This window comes from Scomber scombrus, chromosome 7, assembly GCF_963691925.1.
Source record: "Scomber scombrus chromosome 7, fScoSco1.1, whole genome shotgun sequence".
In the NCBI taxonomy this organism is placed as follows: Eukaryota; Metazoa; Chordata; class Actinopteri; order Scombriformes; family Scombridae; genus Scomber; species Scomber scombrus.
Window position 1 is genome coordinate 30,454,370 of NC_084976.1, and position 24,437 is coordinate 30,478,806.

At 35.8% G+C, this 24,437-nt stretch overlaps 1 protein-coding gene and 1 long non-coding RNA gene across 2 annotated transcripts in view; both read right to left on the reverse strand.

The window, feature by feature from the left end:
• Window positions 1-6,031: 6,031 nt before the first annotated feature.
• Window positions 6,032-24,437, reverse strand: part of LOC133983977 (C-type lectin domain family 4 member G-like) — a 40,099-nt gene continuing 21,693 nt past the window's right edge. The window contains exon 5 of the mRNA XM_062423192.1: window positions 6,032-6,332. Coding sequence (XP_062279176.1) covers window positions 6,206-6,332 — 127 coding nt within the window. The 3' untranslated portion in view covers window positions 6,032-6,205. The remainder of the gene's footprint in view (window positions 6,333-24,437) is intronic.
• LOC133983847 (uncharacterized) lies at window positions 6,785-8,679 on the reverse strand. Its single transcript, XR_009925386.1, has 3 exons — window positions 8,610-8,679; window positions 8,362-8,451; window positions 6,785-7,194 (listed from the first exon to the last, which is right to left on the reverse strand). It is a non-coding gene; the product is annotated as an uncharacterized LOC133983847 (long non-coding RNA).

The following is a 24,437-nucleotide window of genomic DNA, read 5'->3' on the forward strand; positions in this document are numbered from 1 at the left end:
CAATTTTAAACTTCCCTCACAGTTAACTTCATCATTTGATGAACAGAAAATAAAAAAACGTTTAATGTTAAATCTGTGTAATGTTATCTGACATTTTCAGGAAGATATTTGTAAGAAAAAGACAATGATCAACAAGGTGTGACTGAAATATGAATTTACTTCTAGATAAACAGATAATAGTTAACCAGTCATCTGTACATTGAAATATTCTTTTCATTAGAATACAATACTTAAGAAAACAACTCTGGGAACATTTTGTTGAGAACAAGTAATGCAGCTCCCCATGTTGGCCAATCAGCAGTAATAATTAAACTGTTACATGAAGATAAAACAGGAAACAACATCTCATCTCTAACAAAGAAGCAGAAGAACAGCTTTTATCTGTTTAGTACTCCCTTTAGCACACACACACACACACACACACACACACACACACACACACACACACACACACACACACACACACACACACACACACACACACACACACACACACACACACACACAGCTCATACATGAATAGCTTTGAGAAAAAATCCCACATTCTGAATAAAAAATCTTTGTATTGATATTTACAATCCAGTTGATATGATCTTACATGTTATTAATCTTTACAGTATCCAGTAACCTTCTCATGTGTGGCTTCTCACTGTTTAAACAGATAAAGCCGCCTTTTTGCAGAACCAACCGTTTTTGTTTCCACAGCTCACTGATTTCCATCCTTGGTTATGGACAGAAATTGCACAGGTGCCGTTGTTAGCAGGTTGTGTCATCCAGGATCTGAGGGAAGAACATAATGTTTAGATCAAGGCTGATAGATTTTATGATTCAAACTGTTTAGGAATGTGACTTTTACTTTTCAGCCAGATCACTTCCATCGATCCACTTCCATTTCTCTGCTTCAGCTCTCAGTCCAATCCAGTAGCCAATGAGTCCTGAACTTTTCCAACTCTTTTCACTGATGAATGTCTGAGGACAACAGAAAAACACTTATGAGAGATATTTAAACACTGAACTTAAATAAACACACTGTGGCCCACAGACTCAGAAAATACAGTTTCATTTCATATAGGACGTCATAAAATTCCCCCAGTTTTCTCATTACCTTTTCATCTACATTAACTATTACAGCCAAGTCTGATTTCTTTCCTCTGCAGTACTCTCGAGCTTCCTCCCAGGTTTTCTGACCAGCAGTCCAGCTATTATAGACTCCATAACAGCTGGACTGGTGGTACATCCAGCCATCTCGGCAAGGTTTACACTGTCTGTCTGAAATAAGAGAAACCAAGAAATAAACAACATTACTGCATTGTTACATTATTATTGGTTATTTTTGGACTTGAGTTATGAGATCTGAACTTACTTCCATCTTTTATTGGGCAGTAGGCATCAATGATCTGCTGGGTAACACAATTCTCTATTTTTCGTATTTGTTCTGTTAAGTTGATCAGTGTCTTCAGCTCCTGGTTCTCTTCAATTAGTTTCTTGATCTTCATTTCTGAGATATTATATTCCTTTGTCAGGTTGGTTTTCAGCTGTTGGTTCTCTGCAGTCAGCTTGTTGTTGTTTTCAGAGATGACAGATGTAACTACAGCGACAGACAGAGGAAAGGGTCGAACTATGAGAATTTGTTAAAAGGCAATTTTATTTATGCCACAATTTTTATACAAAAACACAATTTTTAAAATCTTTAACATTATCATAACATTTAAATGACAGGTTCACATTATGATATGATCACATTATATGAAGGCTATGAGGAAATATAAAAACAGGGTTTTCAGTTCTGCTTTGAAGCTGTGACAGAGTTGTTGAATTAACAGATAATGCTGCTAATGGTGTCTGTATAAACATTAAAACTTGTTATGTGTGCTTTAAATATTCCTCATGTTCAATCTGACCATTAAAAGATCCCCTCTAAACATGTCTGCAAAAATATATTACAAACCTTAGCTGTAGTGTGTGTGTATGTGTGTGTGTGTGTGTGTGTGTGTGTGTGTGTGTGTGTGTGTGTGTGTGTGTGTGTGTGTGTGCGTGTGTGCATTCGTGTGTGTGTGCATGAGTGTGTGTGTGTGTGTGTGAATGGATGAATGGATGAATAAGAGCTAAATTATAAAGCGCTTTAAAGCACTACATTAAATGCAGTCAGAACAGAAGTGTAGGATCTCCTCCATTTGAAGGCTGTTATGAACAGAAGGAATGATTGCACCAAGCCAAAACTGTAACAATGTACATATAAACATCTGACTGTTGTTTTAAAACTGACTTTAAAAATATGTTAATCTATCCTTTACATAAGAACTAACAACAATAATAACAAGCTTTGAAAAAACATGTAATTTGATGTGATATTCACATAGAGGATACTCACAGTAGATATGAAGGACCAAGATTACCAACAGTATCACCCAACTCACTGCTACTGGTAGAAAACACTGAGTGAAGGAGCCACACTTCTTATCTAAGAAAACAATAAGGATTGAGCAGAGTGATGTCAACACTTTGATTTCAAAATGGATTTTAATAGATTATAGAAACTTTGATCCTTTTTGAAAAATGTGAAAAATCCAATGCTTTAAAAAATGAAAGTTTGTCAACTAAAGTATGTTTCTAACATACCTGAGGTGGCTGACATCTTGTCCACAGTGCACACAGCTGTATTAACGTAGTCACTTACTTCCTCAAGTTCATCTGAAACAGTTCAGATCAAACACTGATGTTTAAATATCTGCAGTAAATTGGCTCTTATTTACAGAATCATATCCAATCTTTTGCTGCCAATGTGTTGTCATGTATCAGAAGTAGAGCTGTCAGTGTTAACATGTTTATTATGATACCATTAAGGGCCAAAAAAATCACAATAATCATGCTGCTCACTGACTGAAAACTGTCACAGATTGCCGTTATAATCGACCTCTGTAAACTGCACAGTGCACAGCATGTGTTGGTATGTCAGGAGTCTAACTGCTGCTGTCATATTCCTGCACTGTCTGATTGTTGAGACTTTCCTTCAATGTCCCATCGCTCTGCAGCTTCAGAGAAGTGCTGCTCATGTTTCTGCAGAGTGTCGTACTTCAGTATGTTGAACCGTTAAAGCAAAGGAGTGTTTGGAGCAAACCATTGAACAATGATGACACTAGTTTTTCTTTTTTTTAATTTCCTCAGTTTTCAACTGAACTCAAAGATAATGGACCCATAGAGTATTTTTTGTTTGTGATGTACGTTTTGTGCACTTCTGCATATTTCTAAATGCGGAACAGTGTAATCCTTCCACGAAAAGTATTTCACAGAATAAGCACTCTGAAGTTGACCACACTGTTGTAGCATTTTTTTGTTTAAAGTTAGCTATATTTTTGCAGACACATTGTGTTACCTCAGGCTCATTGCACTTCTTTTGATATGAAATAAATCTAAAAGTTAAATTCATAAAGTCACTTTGTTTGCTTTCATTTGATTCACAATCAAGATACACTGGTAAGAATTGCTTTACATTGTTAATATGGAGTTAAAAACTGTTGTGAAGTGCAAAACAATACCATTTTAAACCTGAGATAAAAAAGTAATTGCTAACTAAAAAGAATAAAATAACATATTTCACTAAAAGATGAGAACCTCATCAAGTGTTTATATATTAGAAAGCATCTTACCTCCATATGAAGAAACATTTGGATGTGTAGAAGCAACAGTGAGCGTCTGTGTGTTTCTGTTCATCCTGAACTAAAGAGACAACCAGCCAGTATGAAGACTATAAGGAAATATAATGTATAGAGAAGTGAAGGGTGTTGTTAAGAGCAGGAAGAGGAAGAGGTCAGCTCAGTCAGAGCTGATACTGCACTGAGGTCAGGTGTGAGCCTCTTTCCAGTGACCTGCAGCTGAACCCTGAACTTCACTTACAGTAATTATATGACTGAGTGAATTATGAGTTCCTTTGTTACTTGTTAATTTATGATTTCAGTAACTTAATGTCTGAGTATGTTGAATTAGTATGATGAGTTGTTTATTGTGTTACTAACCAGTTATCTGACAGCCATATGTATTTTATTTACTTTATTAGATTTAATATATAGAATGACATGGTTTCTATTTTCTGTTTAGATAAAGCATTGGTTGTTTTCAGCCACCACCTGTCTGTACCATACCTGCCACACTACCTGCAAGAAATAAGTGAAAAACAGTGTTCATCACATGTCCTTGAATTCAGCATATACTCTTCTCACAGTCCTAAATAGTACAGAAGTTTTTTAGTTCTGCTTTAAGTTGTGACAGTGAACATTTCTTGAAATAATCTCCTTTTATGGTTTTATCAGTGTGTCTGCAGGATATTTCCACACTGCTGCAGTTCTCCTTTCATGACCTGCCCTGTCATTTTTTATCATGATGAAATGCATTTATTCTGACACTGAAGACCCATCTGATAAAATGAAATTGTACCTTTAATACAAACATCTGGATTTTCCATTAATTCAAAACTTGATCAATAACATGATTTGTGGTATTTGTTATTTTGTCACCTAATGATGAAAATAAATAATGTGCAGTAAGAGAAACTGAGCATTGATCTTGTATTTCAACACTCCCAGTTATCACATATTCATCAGACATTTTGACTAAACAGTAGAGCCACACTCATTTTTTGAGCAACCAACATTAAGGGCCCCATCTTGCAGTTGGCGCACAGCGGATGGCGGGCGTGGCACATGTGTCTTTGTTAGTTTCCCCCGGTGCATTTGTCATTTTCTCGCCCTGCGCCCACGTTGTCTAAATAGCAAATGCACTTGCACCAGTCTGTGCGCCTATGGGCGTGTTGGTCTCAAATGAGGTGTGGTCAGGCGCATTGGTGGCGCGTTGCTATTCTGAAGCGGGGGCAAGCGATTACGCTAATGACCAAAAAAAAACAGGTCTAAAGTCACTGGCGCATATGTCACTGTTATTTAAGGGGCGCATCATCAAGAGTCCAGTATGCTCCTAGATAGGTGGGTACACAGCGAAAATATAACATACAACAGGATAAATAAACAACATTAATGCAGTGATATTATTATTTGTTGTTTCTGGACTTGAGTTTTGAGATCTGATCTTCCTTTATTCTTCCAACCAAATGATCACACCCATGTTTTAATAACGCCATTTACTGAGTGTTCAGCATGTGTAGAGGATGGGTGATGAATGGGTAAAAGGATGGATGAGTGGATAGATTTTTAATTCCAGTATAACTAATGAACAATAAACTTATTACTCTTCTGTCTGCTCAGTCTGTCTGAATGCAGATATTTATTTTTACCACCTTTGGTCAAAAGACAACATTTACCACAATCATGTTATTGACCAAGTTTTGACTTCATGAAATAGAAAGTTGTATTAAAAGGTAGAAATTTGTCTTCATCTGATGTGTTTTCAGTGTACAGAAAAATAGGCAAATGTATTTGATTATTATAAAAGTTACTGTCTGTTGATGAAAGGAGAACTGCAATAGTGTGAGAATATGCTGCAGAAACACCAGGTTAAAATTAATAGAGGATTTCCTGATAGTAGAACTCTTGAAGTTGGTACAATTTTAAACTTCCCTCACAGTTAACTTCATCATTTGATGAACAGAAAATAAAAAACGTTTAATGTTAAATCTGTGTAATGTTATCTGACTTGATGAAAGCTTACTGACATTTTCAGGGAGATATTTGTAAGAAAAAGACAATGAACAACAAGGTGTGACTGAAATGTGAATTTACTTCTAGATAAACAGATAATAGTTAACCAGTCATCTGTACATTGAAATATTCTTTTCATTAGAATACAATACTTAAGAAAACAACTCTGGGAACATTTTGTTGAGAACAAGTAATGCAGCTCCCCATGTGGAGAGCCAACTGGCCGTCATCCGGTCCAGAGCCGCCGCCGGTCCGACCTCCCGATGCCCGATCCATCCGAGCTGGAGGAGAGATTCTCTATCGCTCTGGTAAATACACACAAATACACACAAATACATATACACACACATATATACACACACACCACACACTCACACACTACACACACACACACACACACACACACACACAGCATATACATGAATAGCTTTGAGAAAAAAATCCCACATTCTCAATAAAAAGTCTTTGTATTGATATTTACAATCCAGTTGATATGATCTTACATGTTATTAATCTTTACAGAGTATCCAGTAACCTTCTCATGTGTGGCTTCTCACTGTTTAAACAGATAAAGCCGCCTTTTTGCAGATCCAACTGCTTTTGATTTCACACCACACTGGTCTCCATCCTTGGTTATAGACAGAAATTGCACAGGCGCTGTTGGCAGCAGGTTGTGTCATCCAGGATCTGAGGGAAGAACATAATGTTTAGATCAAGGCTGATAGATTTTATGATTCAAACTGTTTAGGAATGTGACTTTTACTTTTCAGCCAGATCACTTCCATCGATCCACTTCCATTTCCCTGCTTCAGCTCTCAGTCCAATCCAGTAGCCAGCGAGTCCTGGAATGTACCAACTCTTTTCACTGATGAATGTCTGAGGACAACAGAAAGACACTTATGAGAGATATTTAAACACTGAACTTAAATAAACACACTGTGGCCCACAGACTCAGAAAATACAGTTTCATTTCATATAGGCCGTCATAAAACTCCCACAGATTTCTCATTACCTTTTCATCTTCATTAACTATTACAGCCAAGTCTGAATTATTTCCTCTGCAGTTCTCTTGAGCTTCCTCCCAGGTTTTCTGATCAGCAGTATTAGGGTCATAGATTGCATAACAGCTGGACTGGTGGTGATCCCAGCCATCTAGGAAAGGTTTACACTGTCTGTCTGAAATAAGAGAAACCAACAAATAAACAACATTACTGCATTGTTACATTATTATTGGTTATTTTTGGACTTGAGTTATGAGATCTGAACTTACTTCCGTCTTTTATTGGGCAGTAGGCATCAATGATCTGCTGGGCGACAGTAACGTTGTTCTCTATGTTTCGTATTTGTTCTGTTCATTTGTTCTTCTCTGTCTTCAGTTGTTGGTTCTCTGCAGTTAGTTTCTTGATTTCTGGGTAATTATATTCCTTTGTCAGGTTTCCAATGATGACTGTCTTATCATCATTGTCTCTCCTCAATCTTTCATTTTCTGAGCTGAGTTTGTTGTTGAGGTCAGCCAGCTTGTTGTTGTTTTCAGAGATGACAGATGTAACTACAGCGACAGACAGAGGAAAGGGTCGAACTATGGGAATTTGTTGCAAAGCAATTTTATTTATGCCACAAAATGTATACAAAAATACAATTTTAAAAAATCTTCAATATTATCTTAAAAACATTTAAATGACAGGTTCACATTATGATATGATCACATTATATGAAGGCTATGAGGAAATATAAAAACAGGGTTTTCAGTTCTGCTTTGAAGCTGTGACAGAGTTGTTAAATTAACAGATAATGCTGCTAATGGTGTCTGTATAAACATTAAAACTTGTTATGTGTACTGTAAATATTCCTCATGTTCAAGCTGACCATTTAAAAATCCCCTCTAAACATGTCTGCAAAGATATATTACAAACCTTAGCGGTAGTGTGTGTGTGTGCGTGCATGGATGAATAGAGCTAAATTATAAAACGCTTTAATGGCACTTTTCCACTACACAGTTCCAGCACGACTCGCCTCGGTTCTTTTTGCGTTTCCACTAGGGAAAGTACCTGGTACCTGGTACTTTTTTAGTACATGTTCTGGTGAGGTTCCAAGCGAGCCGAGTCGGTACTAAAATGTGACGTCGACACACTGCTGGCCGCTGATTGGTCAGAAGAGTTGTCGCTGGAAGAGTCATGAGCCGTCCGGCATTTTAAATACCGGCAGCAGCGTTACCATAGTTACAGCTATACGGCTCAATTTTCTTGCTTTGGTGTGACAAAAAACCACAAACAGCAGCAAGTACACCTCAATGTCCTCCATTGTTTATGTGTTTTGTGTCGCGTATAAAACGAAGTCGCGGGGCAGTGCTACGACGACCCCGCCCACGTTGAGTAGGTACTTTTTTGTAATGGAAAAGGTCTGTTCTGGAACCGTACCGAGTCTAGGCGAGCCGAGTCGTGCTGGAACTGTGTAGTGGAAAAGCGCCATAAAGCACTACATTAAAGTCAGAACAGAAGTGTAGGATCTCCTCCATTTGAAGGCCGTTATGAACAGAAGGAATGATTGCACCAAGCCAAAACTGTAACCATGTACATATAAACATCTGACTAGTGTTTTAAAACTGACTTTAAAAATATGTTAATCTATCCTTTACATAAGAACTAACAACAATAATAACAAGCTATGGAAAAAGAAACATTTAATTTGATGTGATATTCACATAGAGGATACTCACAGTAGATATGAAGGACCAAGATTACCAACAGTATCACCCAACTCACTGCTACTGGTAGAAAACACTGAGTGAAGGAGCCACACTTCTTATCTAAGAAAACAATAAGGATTGAGCAGAGTGATGTCAACACTTTGATTTCAAAATGGACATTTTATAGATTATAGAAACTTTGAACTTTTTGAAAAATGTGAAAAATCCAATGCTTAAAAAAATGAAACTTTGTCAACTAAACTATGTTTCTAACATACCTGAGGTGGCTGACCTCTTGTCCACAGTGCACACAGCTGTATTAACGTAGTAACTTTCTTCCTCAAGTTCATCTGAAACAGTTCAGATCAAACACTGATGTTTAAATATCTGCAGTAAATTGGCTCTTATTTACAGAATCACATCCAATCTTTTGCTGCCAATGTGTTGTCATGTATCAGAAGTAGAGCTGTCAGTATTAACATGTTTATTATGGTACTATTAAGGGCCGACTATAACACCTTCTTTTAAATCAAGATAATCATGCTGCTCACTGACTGAAAACTGTCACAGATTGCCGTTATAATCGACCTCTGTAAACTGCACAGTGCACAGCATGTGTTGGTATGTCAGGAGTCTAACTGCTGCTGTCATATTCCTGCACTGTCTGATTGTTGAGACTTTCCTTCAATGTCCCATCAATCTGCAGCTTCAGATAAGTGCTGCTCATGTTTCTGCAGAGTGTCGTTCTTCAGTATGTTGAACCGTTAAAGCAAAGGAGTGTTTGGAGCAAACCATTGAACAATGATGACACTAGTTTTTCTTTTTTTAATTTCCCCAGTTTTCAACTGAACTCAAAGATAATGGAGCTATAGAATATTATTTATTTGTGATGCATTTCATTATATTGTGCTGTACGTTTTGTGCACTTCTGCATATTTCTAAATGCGGAACAGTGTAATCCTTCCACGAAAAGTATTTCACAGAATAAGCACTCTGAAGTTGACCACACTGTTGTAGCATTTTTTTGTTTAAAGTTAGCTATATTTTTGCAGACACATTGTGTTACCTCAGGCTCATTGCACTTCTTTTGATATGAAATAAATCTAAAAGTTAAATTCATAAAGTCACTTTGTTTGCTTTCATTTGATTCACAATCAAGATACACTGGTAAGAATTGCTTTACATTGTTAATATGGACTTAAAAACTGTTGTGAAATGCAAAACAATACCATTTTAAACCTGAGATAAAAAAGTAATTGCTAACTAAAAAGAATAAAATAACATATTTCACTAAAAGATGAGAACCTCATCAAGTGTTTATATATTAGAAAACATCTTACCTCCATATGAAGAAACATTTGGATGTGTAGAAGCAACAGTGAGCGTCTGTGTGTTTCTGTTCATCCTGAACTAAAGAGACAACCAGCCAGTATGAAGACTATAAGGAAATATAATGTATAGAGAAGTGAAGGGTGTTGTTAAGAGCAGGAAGAGGAAGAGGTCAGCTCAGTCAGAGCTGATACTGCACTGAGGTCAGGTGTGAGCATCTTTCCAGTGACCTGCAGCTGAACCCTGAACTTCACTTACAGTAATTATATGACTGAGTGAATGATGAGTTCCTTTGTTACTTGTTAATTTATGATTTCAGTAACTTAATTCCTGAGTATGATGAATTAGTATGATGCATTGTTTATTGTGTTACTAACCAGTTATCTGACAGCCATATGTATTTTATTTACTTTATTAGATTTAATATATAGAATGACATGGTTTCTATTTTCTGTTTAGATAAAGCATTGGTTGTTTTCAGCCACCACCTGTCTGTACCATACCTGCCACACTACCTGCAAGAAATAAGTGACATTAATCAAAGTCTTCTGGTGTCTCATTGTGCATGAAAGCACACCGTCAGTGTTCATCACGTCTTTCAATTCAGCATATACCCTTCTCACAGTCCTAAATAGAAAGTATTTTACAGAGGTTTTTAGTTCTGCTTTAAGTTGTGACACATGTATGATAGTGACTAATGCTTCTTGAATTCTTATCAGTAAATAATCTCCTTTAATGGTTTCAACAGAGTGTTTCCGCTGCATGTTCTCACACTGATGCAGTTCTCCTTTCATGACCTGACCTGACATTTTTTTTATCATAATCAAATGCATTTATTCTGACACTGAAGACCCATCTGATAAAATGAAATTCTACCTTTAATACAAACATCTTGATTTGCCATTAATTCAAAACTTGGTCAATAACATAATTTGTGGTATTTGTTATTTTGTTTTATTTCAACACTCCCAATTATCACATATCACAGACTTGGATTACCTAACCCTTTGTTTCAAGGCTTTTTATTTATGCAACACAGTTTTATACAAAAGCACAATTTAAAATCTTTAACATTATCATAAAAACATTGAAATGACAGGTTCACATTATGATATGATCACATTATATGAAGACTGTAAGGAAATATAAAAATAGGGTTTTCAGTTCTGCTTTGAAGGTGTGAGACAGTTGCTAAATTAACGGAAAATGCTGACGTGTTGTTTGGAGAAGTCTTAGTCACTCTCTTGTCACTCTCTGGTGCGCGCTCTTGCTCGTTCACTCCAGATTCTGGGAGAATACGTCTCATTTGCGGGCGTCCGTTATCTATTTTTATAAAATGCTGCCACACTGCCGATGTCTTTGACATGGTAGAGGAGGACTGACTGTAAATGAAACGCTCACAATTAAATAAATATTCAGCAAACCACCAGACCAAGGCCTTCTAGTACTTTCTTCAATCTGTCTCCAGTGGGTTGGGCTAATCCAAAAAAAGTGAAAACAGGGGGGGTGTTCTGAAGACAGACTGTTACAGACTGTTAGACAGACAGGGGTGCTCTGAAAACACCCCCATTAGCAATTAGTGCTTTCCACCTGATGAAATTAACAGGGCAAAAAATCGACCAATCAGAATTTTGGTCGAGCCAGATCGATCGACCCATAAATCGACTAGTCGACTGGGAGATTACAGCCCTACATTTTACGAAATTGTGTTACAGACATAACTTAATAAAAGAACGATAACAGACATAGACAAAACAAATGAAAAAGTAAAACATCTGCACTAGTTCATTGGATATATCAGTTCAATGGTATAATTATATGTCAATGTATATATCCATAACCAAGGTGACATCAATCATTCTGTTATGTATGTAACCCATATTTCTCATCTCTCTTCAAAGATATGAACTTGATTTCTGATTCTCAGTTATTTTTTTCCATTTCATGTATTTCTTTTGCAAGACCTTCCCATTTAGAGTTAATTAAATTATTACTGTTAACCAGTTCTTCATAGCTATTCTTATCACTAAAAACAAATGAGTATCTTTTCTATTAATTTCTTCAGGTAGTTTCCTGAGATGAAGTACTAGTGGATTTGCATTTAAAGAGAAGCCAAAGATATGAGATACTTCTCCAATAGATCTTTCCCAGAATCCACCGATAGTCTTTCATGTCCAAAGTACATGACTGTGGTCTGCACTCTGCTCCCCATATTTTTTTGAGCATCTTGAAGCTAAATTTCCTTCATATTAACCTTGTCATCTTTGCTATTTCATTCATTCAAACTCTGTGGTATTTGCTATTTTGTGACAGAAGATGATAAAATAAATAATGTGCAGTCAGAGAAACTCAGCAGCATCGATTTTCAATCTCAACACTCGCAATTATCACATTCATAAGATTCAAAAGATCTTTTTTTTAATACAATATTGTTATTATGTCACAAATTAAAAAGGAAAAATTCATTCAGACTGAAATTTTACGTCTGGTGTGTGTCCCTGAAAGTGACTTAAGTCAAACACACACACGCACGCACACACATACATGTATATATCACATTGTGAGGACCACAATCTCAGAGTTCTTTGTGAGGACCACCATTTCAACTATAGCTAGAATGTTGCAAAAAATAGTCATGTCACTAGATGGGAGTGGAGAGTCAGAATATCATTTCAAACGTCAATAAACACAAAGTTAAAAAAATATTTATCTTGTATAGTTGTGAGGACCCCTCCTGTTGCTAGGCAGATTTCGTGTGTTCTTTTGAGTAAAAAAATATTGTAATTATACAGTTGTGAGGACCAACACCTATGGCTGGGTACATTTGATGTGTTATCATTTGAGTGTTTTTTATATAACCAACTCAGAATTATACATTTTTACATCTCTTCCCATTTTATTTATTTAATTTGAGCTCACTTTTGTCTGTTGATATATTTGTATTTAATACTAATGCAAATGGACCAGAAAAACTATAAATTATTCAATTAATATACATATAAAATGCACAACAGGTTTTAAAGCAAAAAGAAGCATTCATGTATTTCATCTCATTCTCCTTTATTTTTAAATTCCATATTCAATGTTTGTTTTATACCATTTTGAACCATTCCAGTCCAGAAATGTCACAAAACTTAATAATACAACATTTATATGACATGTGAATAATGACATAACAAAAAGCTTGGAACTTGCCCACAGCGACAAACTGACTGTTGAACAGTGCAAAATCAAAGACCTGACCTTAAACCATGGACAGGAACTACTTCTTTTTTCTTTTTTGAGCTGTAATGCAATTGTAGACTTGGTTCTTGATGTCTCTCCTATCACGTCTTCTAAGAACTAGCTCTGCCTTTAGTGCTTTCAGGCAAGGCACTTTACCAGGCACTCTTTGTAGAGCAATATACTAGCCAAGTTGTCGCCAAACAGCTGATTCTTCCCTGGGATTTATTTCCACATTTCAGAACTTCTATTTCTATTGTCAACTCTTATTTTATTCAATTTTATTTAGCTTTGCACTTTTTTATTTTACAATAGATAGAACGGGGAGAAAGCAGCATGCAGTAGTCAGGACAGTGGTGAGGCTGCAGCACTGGGAGTCAGGGAGAAAGTTAAGAGTTATTTAATATTTTGCAAAAACCTATGTCAGTGTTACATCAATGTTCAGGTTCAGTTCTTGTTTATGTTAGCACACTATAGTCAACTTAGTAGCTACACAAAATAGTAGCTAATAACTTGGGAAAACCATTAGCCACAGTGGCTTCTGAGCAACAAAGTTAATATTAAGCCCTGAATATAATGGTATATAAAACTGTTCCTGTTCTTAAGACTGGACATGGAATTTTGTAGGGAAGAACAATCAAAAATGTCAACAAGCCAATAGAGACTGATGGACAGTTAGCAAAACAAAAAATATTTCTGCTAGAGAGGGGAATATGATTCAGTAAAATTGTGATTTGAACCCACACAAAAAGCAAACCTAACTGATTTTGTATCCTCAATATGTTCTGAATCAGAAAAAGTATTACAAGGAATTGTATGTGGGGAAAGATTTGAAAATTACCTAAAAATTCTTCTATCAAAAACCCATTTTTAGTTATTTCCAATTAATAATGAGACACTAATGAGTAAACTAATCTCATCACACATTAATAATGGCCTCATTCAATCCACAAGAGTCTCAGTTAGCACACAGGAGCAGAACACAGAAATTACAGAAGTGTACCTGTTATCGCAGTTCTTTGAGCTAAAGGTCCTACAGATTAAGTCACTAGCATTGCACAGTCTGTTGCTTCTACAACAAATTAACATGTCTTGTAAGCAAAAACTACACAATTCATAATGAAAGATACACTAATGTACCTTATTACCACTAATATACATATCAGAGTGCAGTGGATGTCATGCCCATACCGTCTGACTCTGAATGAGTTGGAGACCCATCTGATAACATGAAATATTAACCTTTTATACACACATTTGCTATTTCATTCATTCAAACTTTGTGGTATTTACTATTTTGTGATAGAAGATGATGAAAATATATAATGTGCAGTCAGAGAAACTCAGCAGCATCGACCATCGATGGAACCATCGATTCCAACCAAAGGATCACACCCATGTTTTAAATCACCATTTACTGAGTGTTCAGCATATGTAGAGGATGGGTGATGAATGGGTAAAAGGATGGATGAGGGGATAGATTTTTAATTCCAGTATAAGTAACGAACAATAAACGTATTACTCTTCTGTCTGCTCAGTCTGTCTGAATGCAGATATTTATTTTTAACACCTTTGGTCAAAAAAATATTTGACCACATTCATGTTATTGACCACGTTTTGACTAAATGAAATAGAAAGTTGTATTAAAAGGTAGAAATTTGTCTTCATCTGATGTGTTTTCAGTGTACAGAAAAATAGGCAAATGTATTTGATTATGATAAAAGTTAGTCTGTTGATGAAAGGAGAAGTGCAATAGTGTGAGAATATGCTGCAGACACACCAGGTTAAAATTAATAGAGGATTTCCTGATAGAAGAACTCTTGAAGTTGGTACAATTTTAAACTTCCCTCACAGTTAACATCATCATTTGATGAACAGAAAATAAAAAACGTTTAATGTTAAATCTGTGTAACGTTATCTGACTTGATGAAAGCTTACTGACATTTTCAGGAAGATATTTGTAAGAAAAAGACAATGAACAACAAGGTGTGACTGAAATATGAATTTACTTCTAGATAAACAGATAATAGTTAACCAGTCATCTGTACATTGAAATATTATTTTCATTAGAATACAATACTTAAAAAAACAACTCTGGGAACATTTTGTTGAGAACAAGTAATGCAGCTCCCCATGTTGGCCAATCAGCAGTAATAATTAAACTGTTACATGAAGATAAAACAGGAAACAACATCTCATCTCTAACAAAGCAGAAGAAGAACAACTTTTATCTGTTTAGTACTCCCTTTAGCACACACACACACACACACACACACACACACACACACACACACACACACACACACACACACACACACACACACACACACACACACACACACACACACACACACACACACACACACAGCGTTATATATATATTTTTTTCTCAACAATTTTGTTGTTATGTCACAAATTAACAAGGAAAAATTCATTCAGACTGACATTTTCAGTTTTAAGTTTACAGAAGAAGCCTGGAACTTAAGTCACTTTTGGGGTATTTACATTGGGTCTTAAGTCTGGTGTGTGTCCCTGAAAGTGACTTAAGTCAAACAAACACACACACACACATACACACGAATAGCTTTGAGGAAAAATCCCATATTCTGAATAAAAAGTCTTTGTATTGATATTTACAATCCAGTTGTTATTAATCTTTACAGAGTATCCAGTAACCTTCTCATGTGTGGCTTCTCACTGTTTAAACAGATAAAGCCGCCTTTTTGCAGATCCAACGGTTTTTGTTTCCACAGTTCACTGATTTCCATCCTTGGTATTTGACAGAAATTGCACAGTAGTCGTTGTTAGCAGGTTCTGTCATCCAGGATCTGAGGGAAGAACATAATGTTTAGATCAAGGCTGATAGATTTTATTATTCAAACTGTTTAGGAATGTGTCTTTTACTTTTCAGCCAGATCACTTCCATCGATCCACTTCCATTTCTCTGCTTCAGCTCTCAGTCCAATCCAGTAGCCAGTGAGTCCTGCAGTTTCCCAACTGTTAAAACTGATGAATGTCTGAGGACAACAGAAAGACACTTATGAGAGATATTTAAACACTGAACTTAAATAAACACACTGTGGCCCACAGACTCAGAAAATACAGTTTCATTTCATATAGGACGTCATAAAATTCCCAGTTTTCTCATTACCTTTTCATCTTCATTAACTATTACAGCCAAGTCTGAATTCGTTCCTCTGCAGTTCTCTTGAGCTTCCTCCCAGGTTTTCTGACCAGCAGTATCAGCGTTATTGACTGCATAACAGCTGGACTGGTGGTGATCCCAGCCATCTAGGCAAGGTTTACACTGTCTGTCTGAAATAACAGAAACCAACAAATAAACAACATTACTGCATTGTTACATTATTATTGGTTATTTTTGTGCTTGAGTTATGAGATCTGAACTTACTTCCATCTTTTATTGGGCAGTAGGCTTCAATGATCTGCTGGGCGACAGTAACACTGTTCTCTATGTTTCGTATTTGTTCTGTTAGGTTGTTCTTCTCTGTCTCCAGCTGCTGGTTTTGTGTCTTCAGCTGCTGGTTCTCTGCAGTTAGTTTCTTGATCTTCATTTCGGAGACATTATATTCCTTGGTCAGGTTTTCCAGCTTCTGGTTCTCTGCAGCCAGCTTGTTGTTGTTTTCAGAGATGACAGATGTAACTACAGCAACAGACAGAGGAAAGGGTCAAACTATGGGAATTTGTTGCAACGCAATTTTATTTATGTCACAAATTTTATATAAAAACACATTATCATAAAAACATTATGATATGATCACATTATATGAAGGCTATGAGGAAATATAAAAACGGGGTTTTCAGTTTTGCTTTGAAGCTGTGACAGAGTTGTTGAATTAACAGATAATGCTGCTAATGGTGTCTGTGTAAACATTACAACTTGTTATGTGTACTGTAAATATTCCTCCTGTTCAATCTGACCATTAAAAGATCCCCTCTAAACATGTCTGCAAAAATATATTACAAACTTTAGCTGTAGTGTGTGTGTGTGTGTGTGTGTGTGTGTGTGTGTGTGTGTGTGTGTGTGTGTGTGTGTGTGAATGGATGAATAAAAGCTAAATTATAAAGCACTACATTAAATGCAGTCAGAACAGAAGAGTAGGATCTCCTCCACTTGAAGGCCGTTATGAACAGAAGGAATGATTGCACCAAGACAAAACTGTAACAATGTACATATAAACATCTGACTATTGTTTTAAAACTGACTTTAAAAATATGTTAATCTATCCTTTACATAAGAACTAACAACAATGATAACAAGCTATGGAAAAAGAAACATGTAATTTGATGTGATATTCACATAGAGGATACTCACAGTAGATATGAAGGACCAAGATTACCAACAGTATCACCCAACTCACTGCTACTGGTAGAAAACACTGAGTGAAGGAGCCACACTTCTTATCTAAGAAAACAATAAGGATTGAGCAGAGTGATGTCAACACTTTGATTTCAAAATGAGCTTTTTATAGATTTTTGATTCATTAGAAAAACTTTCAATTCTTAAAGTATATGAAAAATACAATGCTTAAATTTTTTTTTTTTTTTTTAAAGTTGGTCAACTAAACTATGTTTCTAACATACCTGAGGTGGCTGACATGTTGTCCACAGTGCACACAGCTGTATTAACGTAGTCACTTACTTCCTCAAGTTCATCTGAAACAGTTCAGATCAAACACTGATGTTTAAATATCTGCAGTAAATTGGCTCTTGTTTACAGAATCACATCCAATATGTTGCTGCCAATGTGTTGTCATGTATCAGAAGTAGAGCTGTCAGTGTTAACATGTTTATTATGATACTATTAAGGGCCAAAAAAATCACAATAATCATGCTGCTCACTGACTGAAAACTGTCACAGATTGCCGTTATAATCGACCTACGTAAACTGCACAGTGCACAGCATGTGTTGGTATGTCAGGAGTCTAACTGCTGCTGTCATATTCCTGCACTGTCTGATTGTTGTGACTTTCCTTCAATGTCCCATCCATAGACCGTATATAAGAAATGGACGTAACATTCGTGAGGTCACCCATTGGTTTGTGGACTGCTGCTCGGAGGCCAATAGTTTCTGATCTGAGCAGCACCATCTTGAACATTTCAGGTGCATGCTGGGAAAAATAAAAACACAGATTCTACTTATATGGGCATCAGGAGGGGCATGAGGCGCCCTCCTGAACCTGTGAACCAATCAACCTGTCAATCACGACGTAGCCACGCCCTAATGCATACCCTGCTTTATCGTCAAATATAAAAATCAGGGAGGCCAAAATTTCACAAATGAACATCATACTACATTGAAGAAGGCTTTAAACTAGCGATTGAGACCATAAACACATTTTGAAAATGTTTACTGAGGTTAGAAATCAAGTGAGAAGTTGGTGAATTCTCCATTGACTTGTACAGAGACGGAAGTCCTTTTGACACCAAAACTGTCGCCCCCTGGTGGCCTTTTGATAGAATGCAGTTTTAAGTTACTTCCGCGTTGGCCTCATTTCAGAGGACCGGAACTCCCCCCCCTGGTCCCATCGCTCTGCAGCTTCAGATAAGTGCTGCTCATGTTTCTGCAGAGTGTCGTTCTTCAGTATGTTTAACCGTTAAAGCAAAGGAGTGTTTGGAGCAAACCATTGTACAATGATGACACTAGTTTTTCTTTTTTGCAAGTTCCCCAGTTTTCAACTGAACTCAAAGATAGTGGAGCTATAGAATATTATTTATTTGTAATGCATTTCATTATATTGTGCTGTACGTTTTGTGCACTTCTGCATATTTCTCAATGTGGAACAGTGTAATGTTGTCTCCTACCTCAAGACCACACTGTTGTAGCATTTCTTTTCTATATTTTTGAATTTTACATTGTGTTACCTCATTGCACTTCTTTTGATTTGAAATAAATCTAAAAGTCAAGTTCATAAAGTCAATTTGTTTGCATTCATTTGATTCACAATCAAGATACACTGGTAAGAATTGCTTTACATTGTTAATATGGAGTTAAAAACTGTTGTGAAATGCAAAACAAATACAATTTTAAACATGAGATAAAAAGTTAGATTAATAGCGATTAAACATTTTTAAAATGTTGGACAACCCTAATTAAAAACATTAAAAATAATAAAATAACTGCTTCACTAAAAGATGAGAATCTCATCAAGTTTTTATATATTAGAAATCATCTTACCTCCATATGAAGAAACATTTGGATTTGTAGAAGCAACCGTGAGCGTCTGTGTGTTTCTGTTCATCCTGAACTAAAGAGACAACCAGCCAGTATGAAGACTATAAGGAAATATAATGTATAGAGAAGTGGAGGGTGTTGTTAAGAGCAGCTCTGGAGGAGGAGCAGGAAGAGGAAGAGCTCAGCTCAGTCAGAGCTGATACTGCACTGAGGTCAGGTGTGAGCCTCTTTCCAGTGACCTGCAGCTGAACCCTGAACTTCACTTACAGTAATTATATGACTGAGTGAATGATGAGTTCCTTTGTTCCTTGTTAATTTAAGATTTCAGTAACTTAATGTCTGAGTATGTTGAATTAGTATGATGCATTGTTTATTGTGTTACTAACCAGTTATCTGACAACCATATATTTTCTTTATTGTATAACATTTCATACATAGAGTGACATGATTTCTATTTTCTGTTTAGATAAAGCATTAGTTGTTGTCAGCCACCACCTGTCTGTACCGTACCTGCCACACTACCTGCAAGAAAAAAGTGAAATTAATCAAAATCTTCTGGTGTCTCATTTTGCCTGAAAGCACACCGTCAGTGTTCATCACATGTCCTTGAATGCAGCATATACTCTTCTAAATACCAAGTAGGTTTTTAGTTCATTTTCATACTCATCAAACCAGTCAGTGACTAAAGTAATAAGTGATAAACACATATAACATACAACAGGATAAATAAACAACATTAATGCATTGTGATATTATTATTTGTTGTTTCTGGACTTGAGTTTTGAAATCTTAATTTCAATTTTATTTTGTGCAGTAGGCACCAATGCTCTGTTGGGCTAACATAACGAAGCTGTTTCACCATCTTCAGCTGTTTGTTTGTTGCAAAGCTATTTTATTTATGTAACATTTTATACAAAAGCACAATTTTTAAAAATCATTATCATAAAAACATTGAAATGACAGGTTCACATTATGGTCTGATCACATTATATGAAGGCTGTAAGGGAATATAAAAATAGGGTTTTCAGTTTTGCTTTGAAGCTGTGAGACAGTTGCTAAATTAACAGACGATGCTGACGTGTTGTGTGAAGAAGTCTATATGGTGACTTTAACCACTACAAACTATTTTAGTTCTTTCATGAGCAGACGGTAACTTTTCTCATTATCAAACACATATTCTTTTTTCTTTCTGCTGAGTCTGAAGACTACGGCGCCCGTAAAGGGACGTGGTAAAAAGAAAAAGAAAACTTTGGTATGTTTCTCGTGAGCACAAGAAACAGTCACTAAGGTGACATCAATCATTCTGTTATGTATGTAACCCATTTTTCTCATTTCTCTTCAAAGATATGAACTTGACTTCTGATTCTCATTGCTATTTTATTCTATGTCATATATTTCTTTTGCAAGATCTTCCCATTTAAAGTTAATTAAAGTATCATCTGTTAACCAGTTCTTTGTAATTTATTTAATCATAGCTATTCTTATCACTGAGATTAACTCTCACCAGTAGGTGGTGCTGTTGTTTTTTGTGTTCATCTTTATGTGTGTTGTAATAGCCAATAGAATGACTACTCATACTAACTCTGACGTCATTTGAAGTATGTAGTGTGTTTCAACTGCGTAGTATGCGATTCAGAGTATGCGAGAAGATGGCATACTAGATTCGCCAGAAATGCGGAGTATGCATCAAGAGCTGAATACTCACACTCAAATTACCCAAGATGCAATTTGACTTCTTAAAAAAAAAAAAAAATACAAACGTCACAGACCACCACCTCGGTGGTTTCACGTTAGCTACAGCGAGGGTATGTTCGCTTCCTATTTTCTGAAATAACAGGTTCAACAAGGTCTGATCACATTATATGAAGGCTGTAAGGGAATATAAAAATAGGGTTTTCAGTTTTGCTTTGAAGTTGTGAGACAGTTGCTAAATTAACAGACGATGCTGACGTGTTGTGTGAAGAAGTCTTCATGGTGACTTTAACCACTACAAACTATTTTAGTTCTTTCATGAGCAGACGGTAACTTTTCTCATTATCAAATACATATTCTTCTTTCTTTCTGCTGAGTCTGAAGACTACGGCGCCCGTAAAGGGACGTGGTAAAAAGAAAAAGAAAACTTTGGTATGTTTCTCGTGAGCACAAGAAACAGTCACTAAGGTGACATCAATCATTCTGTTATGTATGTAACCCATTTTTCTCATCTCTCTCAAAGATATGAACTTGACTTCTGATTCTTATTGTTATTTTTTCCATTTCATATATTTCTTTTGCAAGATCTTAACATTTAAAGTTAATTAAAGTATCATCTGTTAACCAGTTCTTCATAGCTATTCTTATCACTAAAAACAAATGAGTATCTTTTCTATTAATTTCTTCAGGTACTTTCCTGAGACGAAGTACTAGTGGGTTTGCATTTAAAGAGAAGCCAAAGATATGAGAGACTTCTCCAATAGATCTTTCCCAGAATCCACCGATAGTCTTTCATGTCCAAAGTACATGACTGTGGTCTGCACTCTGCTCTCCATATTTTCTTAAGCATCTTGAAGCTAAATTTCCTTCATATTAACCGTATCATCTTTTCTATTTCATTCATTCAAACTCTGTGGTATTTTCTATTTTGTGACAGAAGATGATGAAAATAAATAATGTGCAGTCAGAGAAACTCAGCAGCATTGATTTTCAATCTCAACACTTGCAATTATCACATTGATAAGATATCTTTTTATTTTATTTTATTTTTTACAATTTAGTCATTAGATTACAAATCAACAAGGACAAATTAATTTAGACTAAAAGTTTTCAGTTAGATTTTTAAAGAAGAAGTCTGGGACAAGAATCATGGCAGCTGAGACAAACACATGTTAGAGATGCTTACAGATGATGTGAGTGTCTGGGTTTATACTCAGTAAATATAAAAGGCTTAAAGCAGGATAACACAACTCACTGCAATTGGTGGAAAAGACTGAGTGAAGGAGCACACACACACACACACACACACACACACACAGTGCTGGCTGAGATCAACCCATACCAGCAGGTAGTGCTGTTGTTTTTTGTGTTCATCTTTATGTGTTGTAATAGCCAATAGAAAGCAGGAAGTTAGTCCCACATGTTCAGTTATGGTGGATGTAGACAGAGAGGATTGTGACGATTGAATCAGTATCCATCCTTCTTTGTTGTTTCATGGAAGGCATTGTCTGTCAGTATTTTCAATCATTAAGATGTTTATAAGCATTATCAATAACCAATTTGGATTTACAAATATTTAGTGTTTTATTAATGATGGTTGTATGTTAATAGCATAGCTGCATGATGGCTATATGTAGCCTTACAGCGGCTTATGTAGCGATTATGATAAATGTGCAGCTTTATTCTTTTTATGTAAATTACCCAAACATTACGTAGAAACATGATATTATGTGTGGTACACTGTAGCCAAGTGTCTGAAATTATGTTTTCTTATTTTCTTGTAGTTTCACTTTGTTTCATTACTTTTTCTTTTCTTACTTCTACTATTGTCAAAGAAAGCTCTAAACCCCATACTGATGTAAACTGATCTTTATACCTAGAAATTACTATAAATAATTTTAGTATATTTATCTCCTAATATGTAACATATCTTGTAATGTATGAGGAGGATTTACTTACCAGAGCTCGCCATGGTCACTGAGATTCTCCATAGTCATAGTTTATTTCACCCGCTTGGATGTTTTCAACTTTTTCATTTTGCAGTTTGGGGACCAGTCGGCCCAGTGAGTCATCTTCATGGGAGGCATCAATGCTAAAATTGAATATGGAAACATGCGTATGTTTTCTCCATGAAAACCATAATGTTGTAAAGAATAAATTATCTTTTATAGACCTTTACTTACCACCATGTGCTATTGTTCCATTCAAAATCAAACAGGAATGCACTTCGCTTCTCTGTGTACTTTTTTCTGCCTCTTGTCCCGTTCATATTGGGTGATTAACTCCTCACGGTGCTCGACCACAAAGGATCCCTTTTCAATTGGTGCACACGGAAATACACCACATCCTAATACACCAAAGTTCACTAATTAATGTCAAATAATACAATCCAAATCAGATATTGACAAAACATATGCAAAACATAATACTTTTTAACATATACATTCCAAACAATTAGCGTTAGTTGCAGCTCTAGTAACATTCACCAACAGTAACCAAGGGGAACAACATATAACCTACCTTTAATTTAAATCATTGATCCACTGGGCCTTTAAACAAGGCTTGTCATGCCAAGATAACATGAACTGATTAGCCTCAGCTTCAGTACTAAATCTTCTTTTTGACATTCTCTCAAACATCTACATGGGAAGATGACAAAAAGTCAGTGAGACAAATACAACAAAACACCAGTACTTACTTTAAATCAAACAGGACTTCATTATAAAATGGTATTATTCTGCCTTAAAGCAGAACTCATTTACTGATCAGGCTAATAGATCAGTGCAAACCCAGTGCAACTGTGGCATGTTAAATTACCTTTACAATTAATATTAACCTAGCAAAGCACTAACAAAGCATCTTCAAAGATAAATATTGCTATAAAATCATTATAAAACTGTGCGCTCCTCTACCATTACATGTACTTAATAACTAATATCATCAATTGGGTTAAATAGGAAACCATTAATATTATCATTTAAATAAAATAAAAACTTAGATAGAGCAAAAGTAATTCATTATTAAGTCAATTGCATGTTTTTTGAATTCTGTTTAGCTAATTAGCCAACTTTACCTCATCAGTTGTATGTTGCATCATAGACGTCGAAGATTGAAGGATACGCAAACGGCAAGATAAGTGTCTCCTGCGCTGATGGTCCCAGATGTGCCGTTCACTGCGAGCTCCGGTTAACAGCAATGCTTCACAATCCAGCAGTGAACTGCAGGCCGTAGATTGAGGCTGTCGACCAATCAGAGGCTGCATTACTGACGTGTCGACCAATCAAAGGCTGTGTTTCTGATCGAGCACAATGCGCTGTGGAATATCTGAAATTGCTAAAATGACTAACATCTATCTATCTCTCTATCTGACTAACATCTAAAATCAACACTGCCAATCTGTTGTATATACTTTTGTACATTACATGTTACATTTTATTTTATTTACTATTGCTATTTTGCTATTTTACTAGTTATTTTTTATTCTTTACATTTTGCTATTTTAGTATGTATAGTCTGTTTTTCTTACATTCTTATTCTTAGTCACTATGTGTCTGTGTAATGCTGCTGCTACACTAATTTCCCAGCTTGGGATCAATAAAGTATATCTATCTATCTATCTATCTATCTATCTATATCTATATAAACACAACACAAAAAGTAAGGACATTAG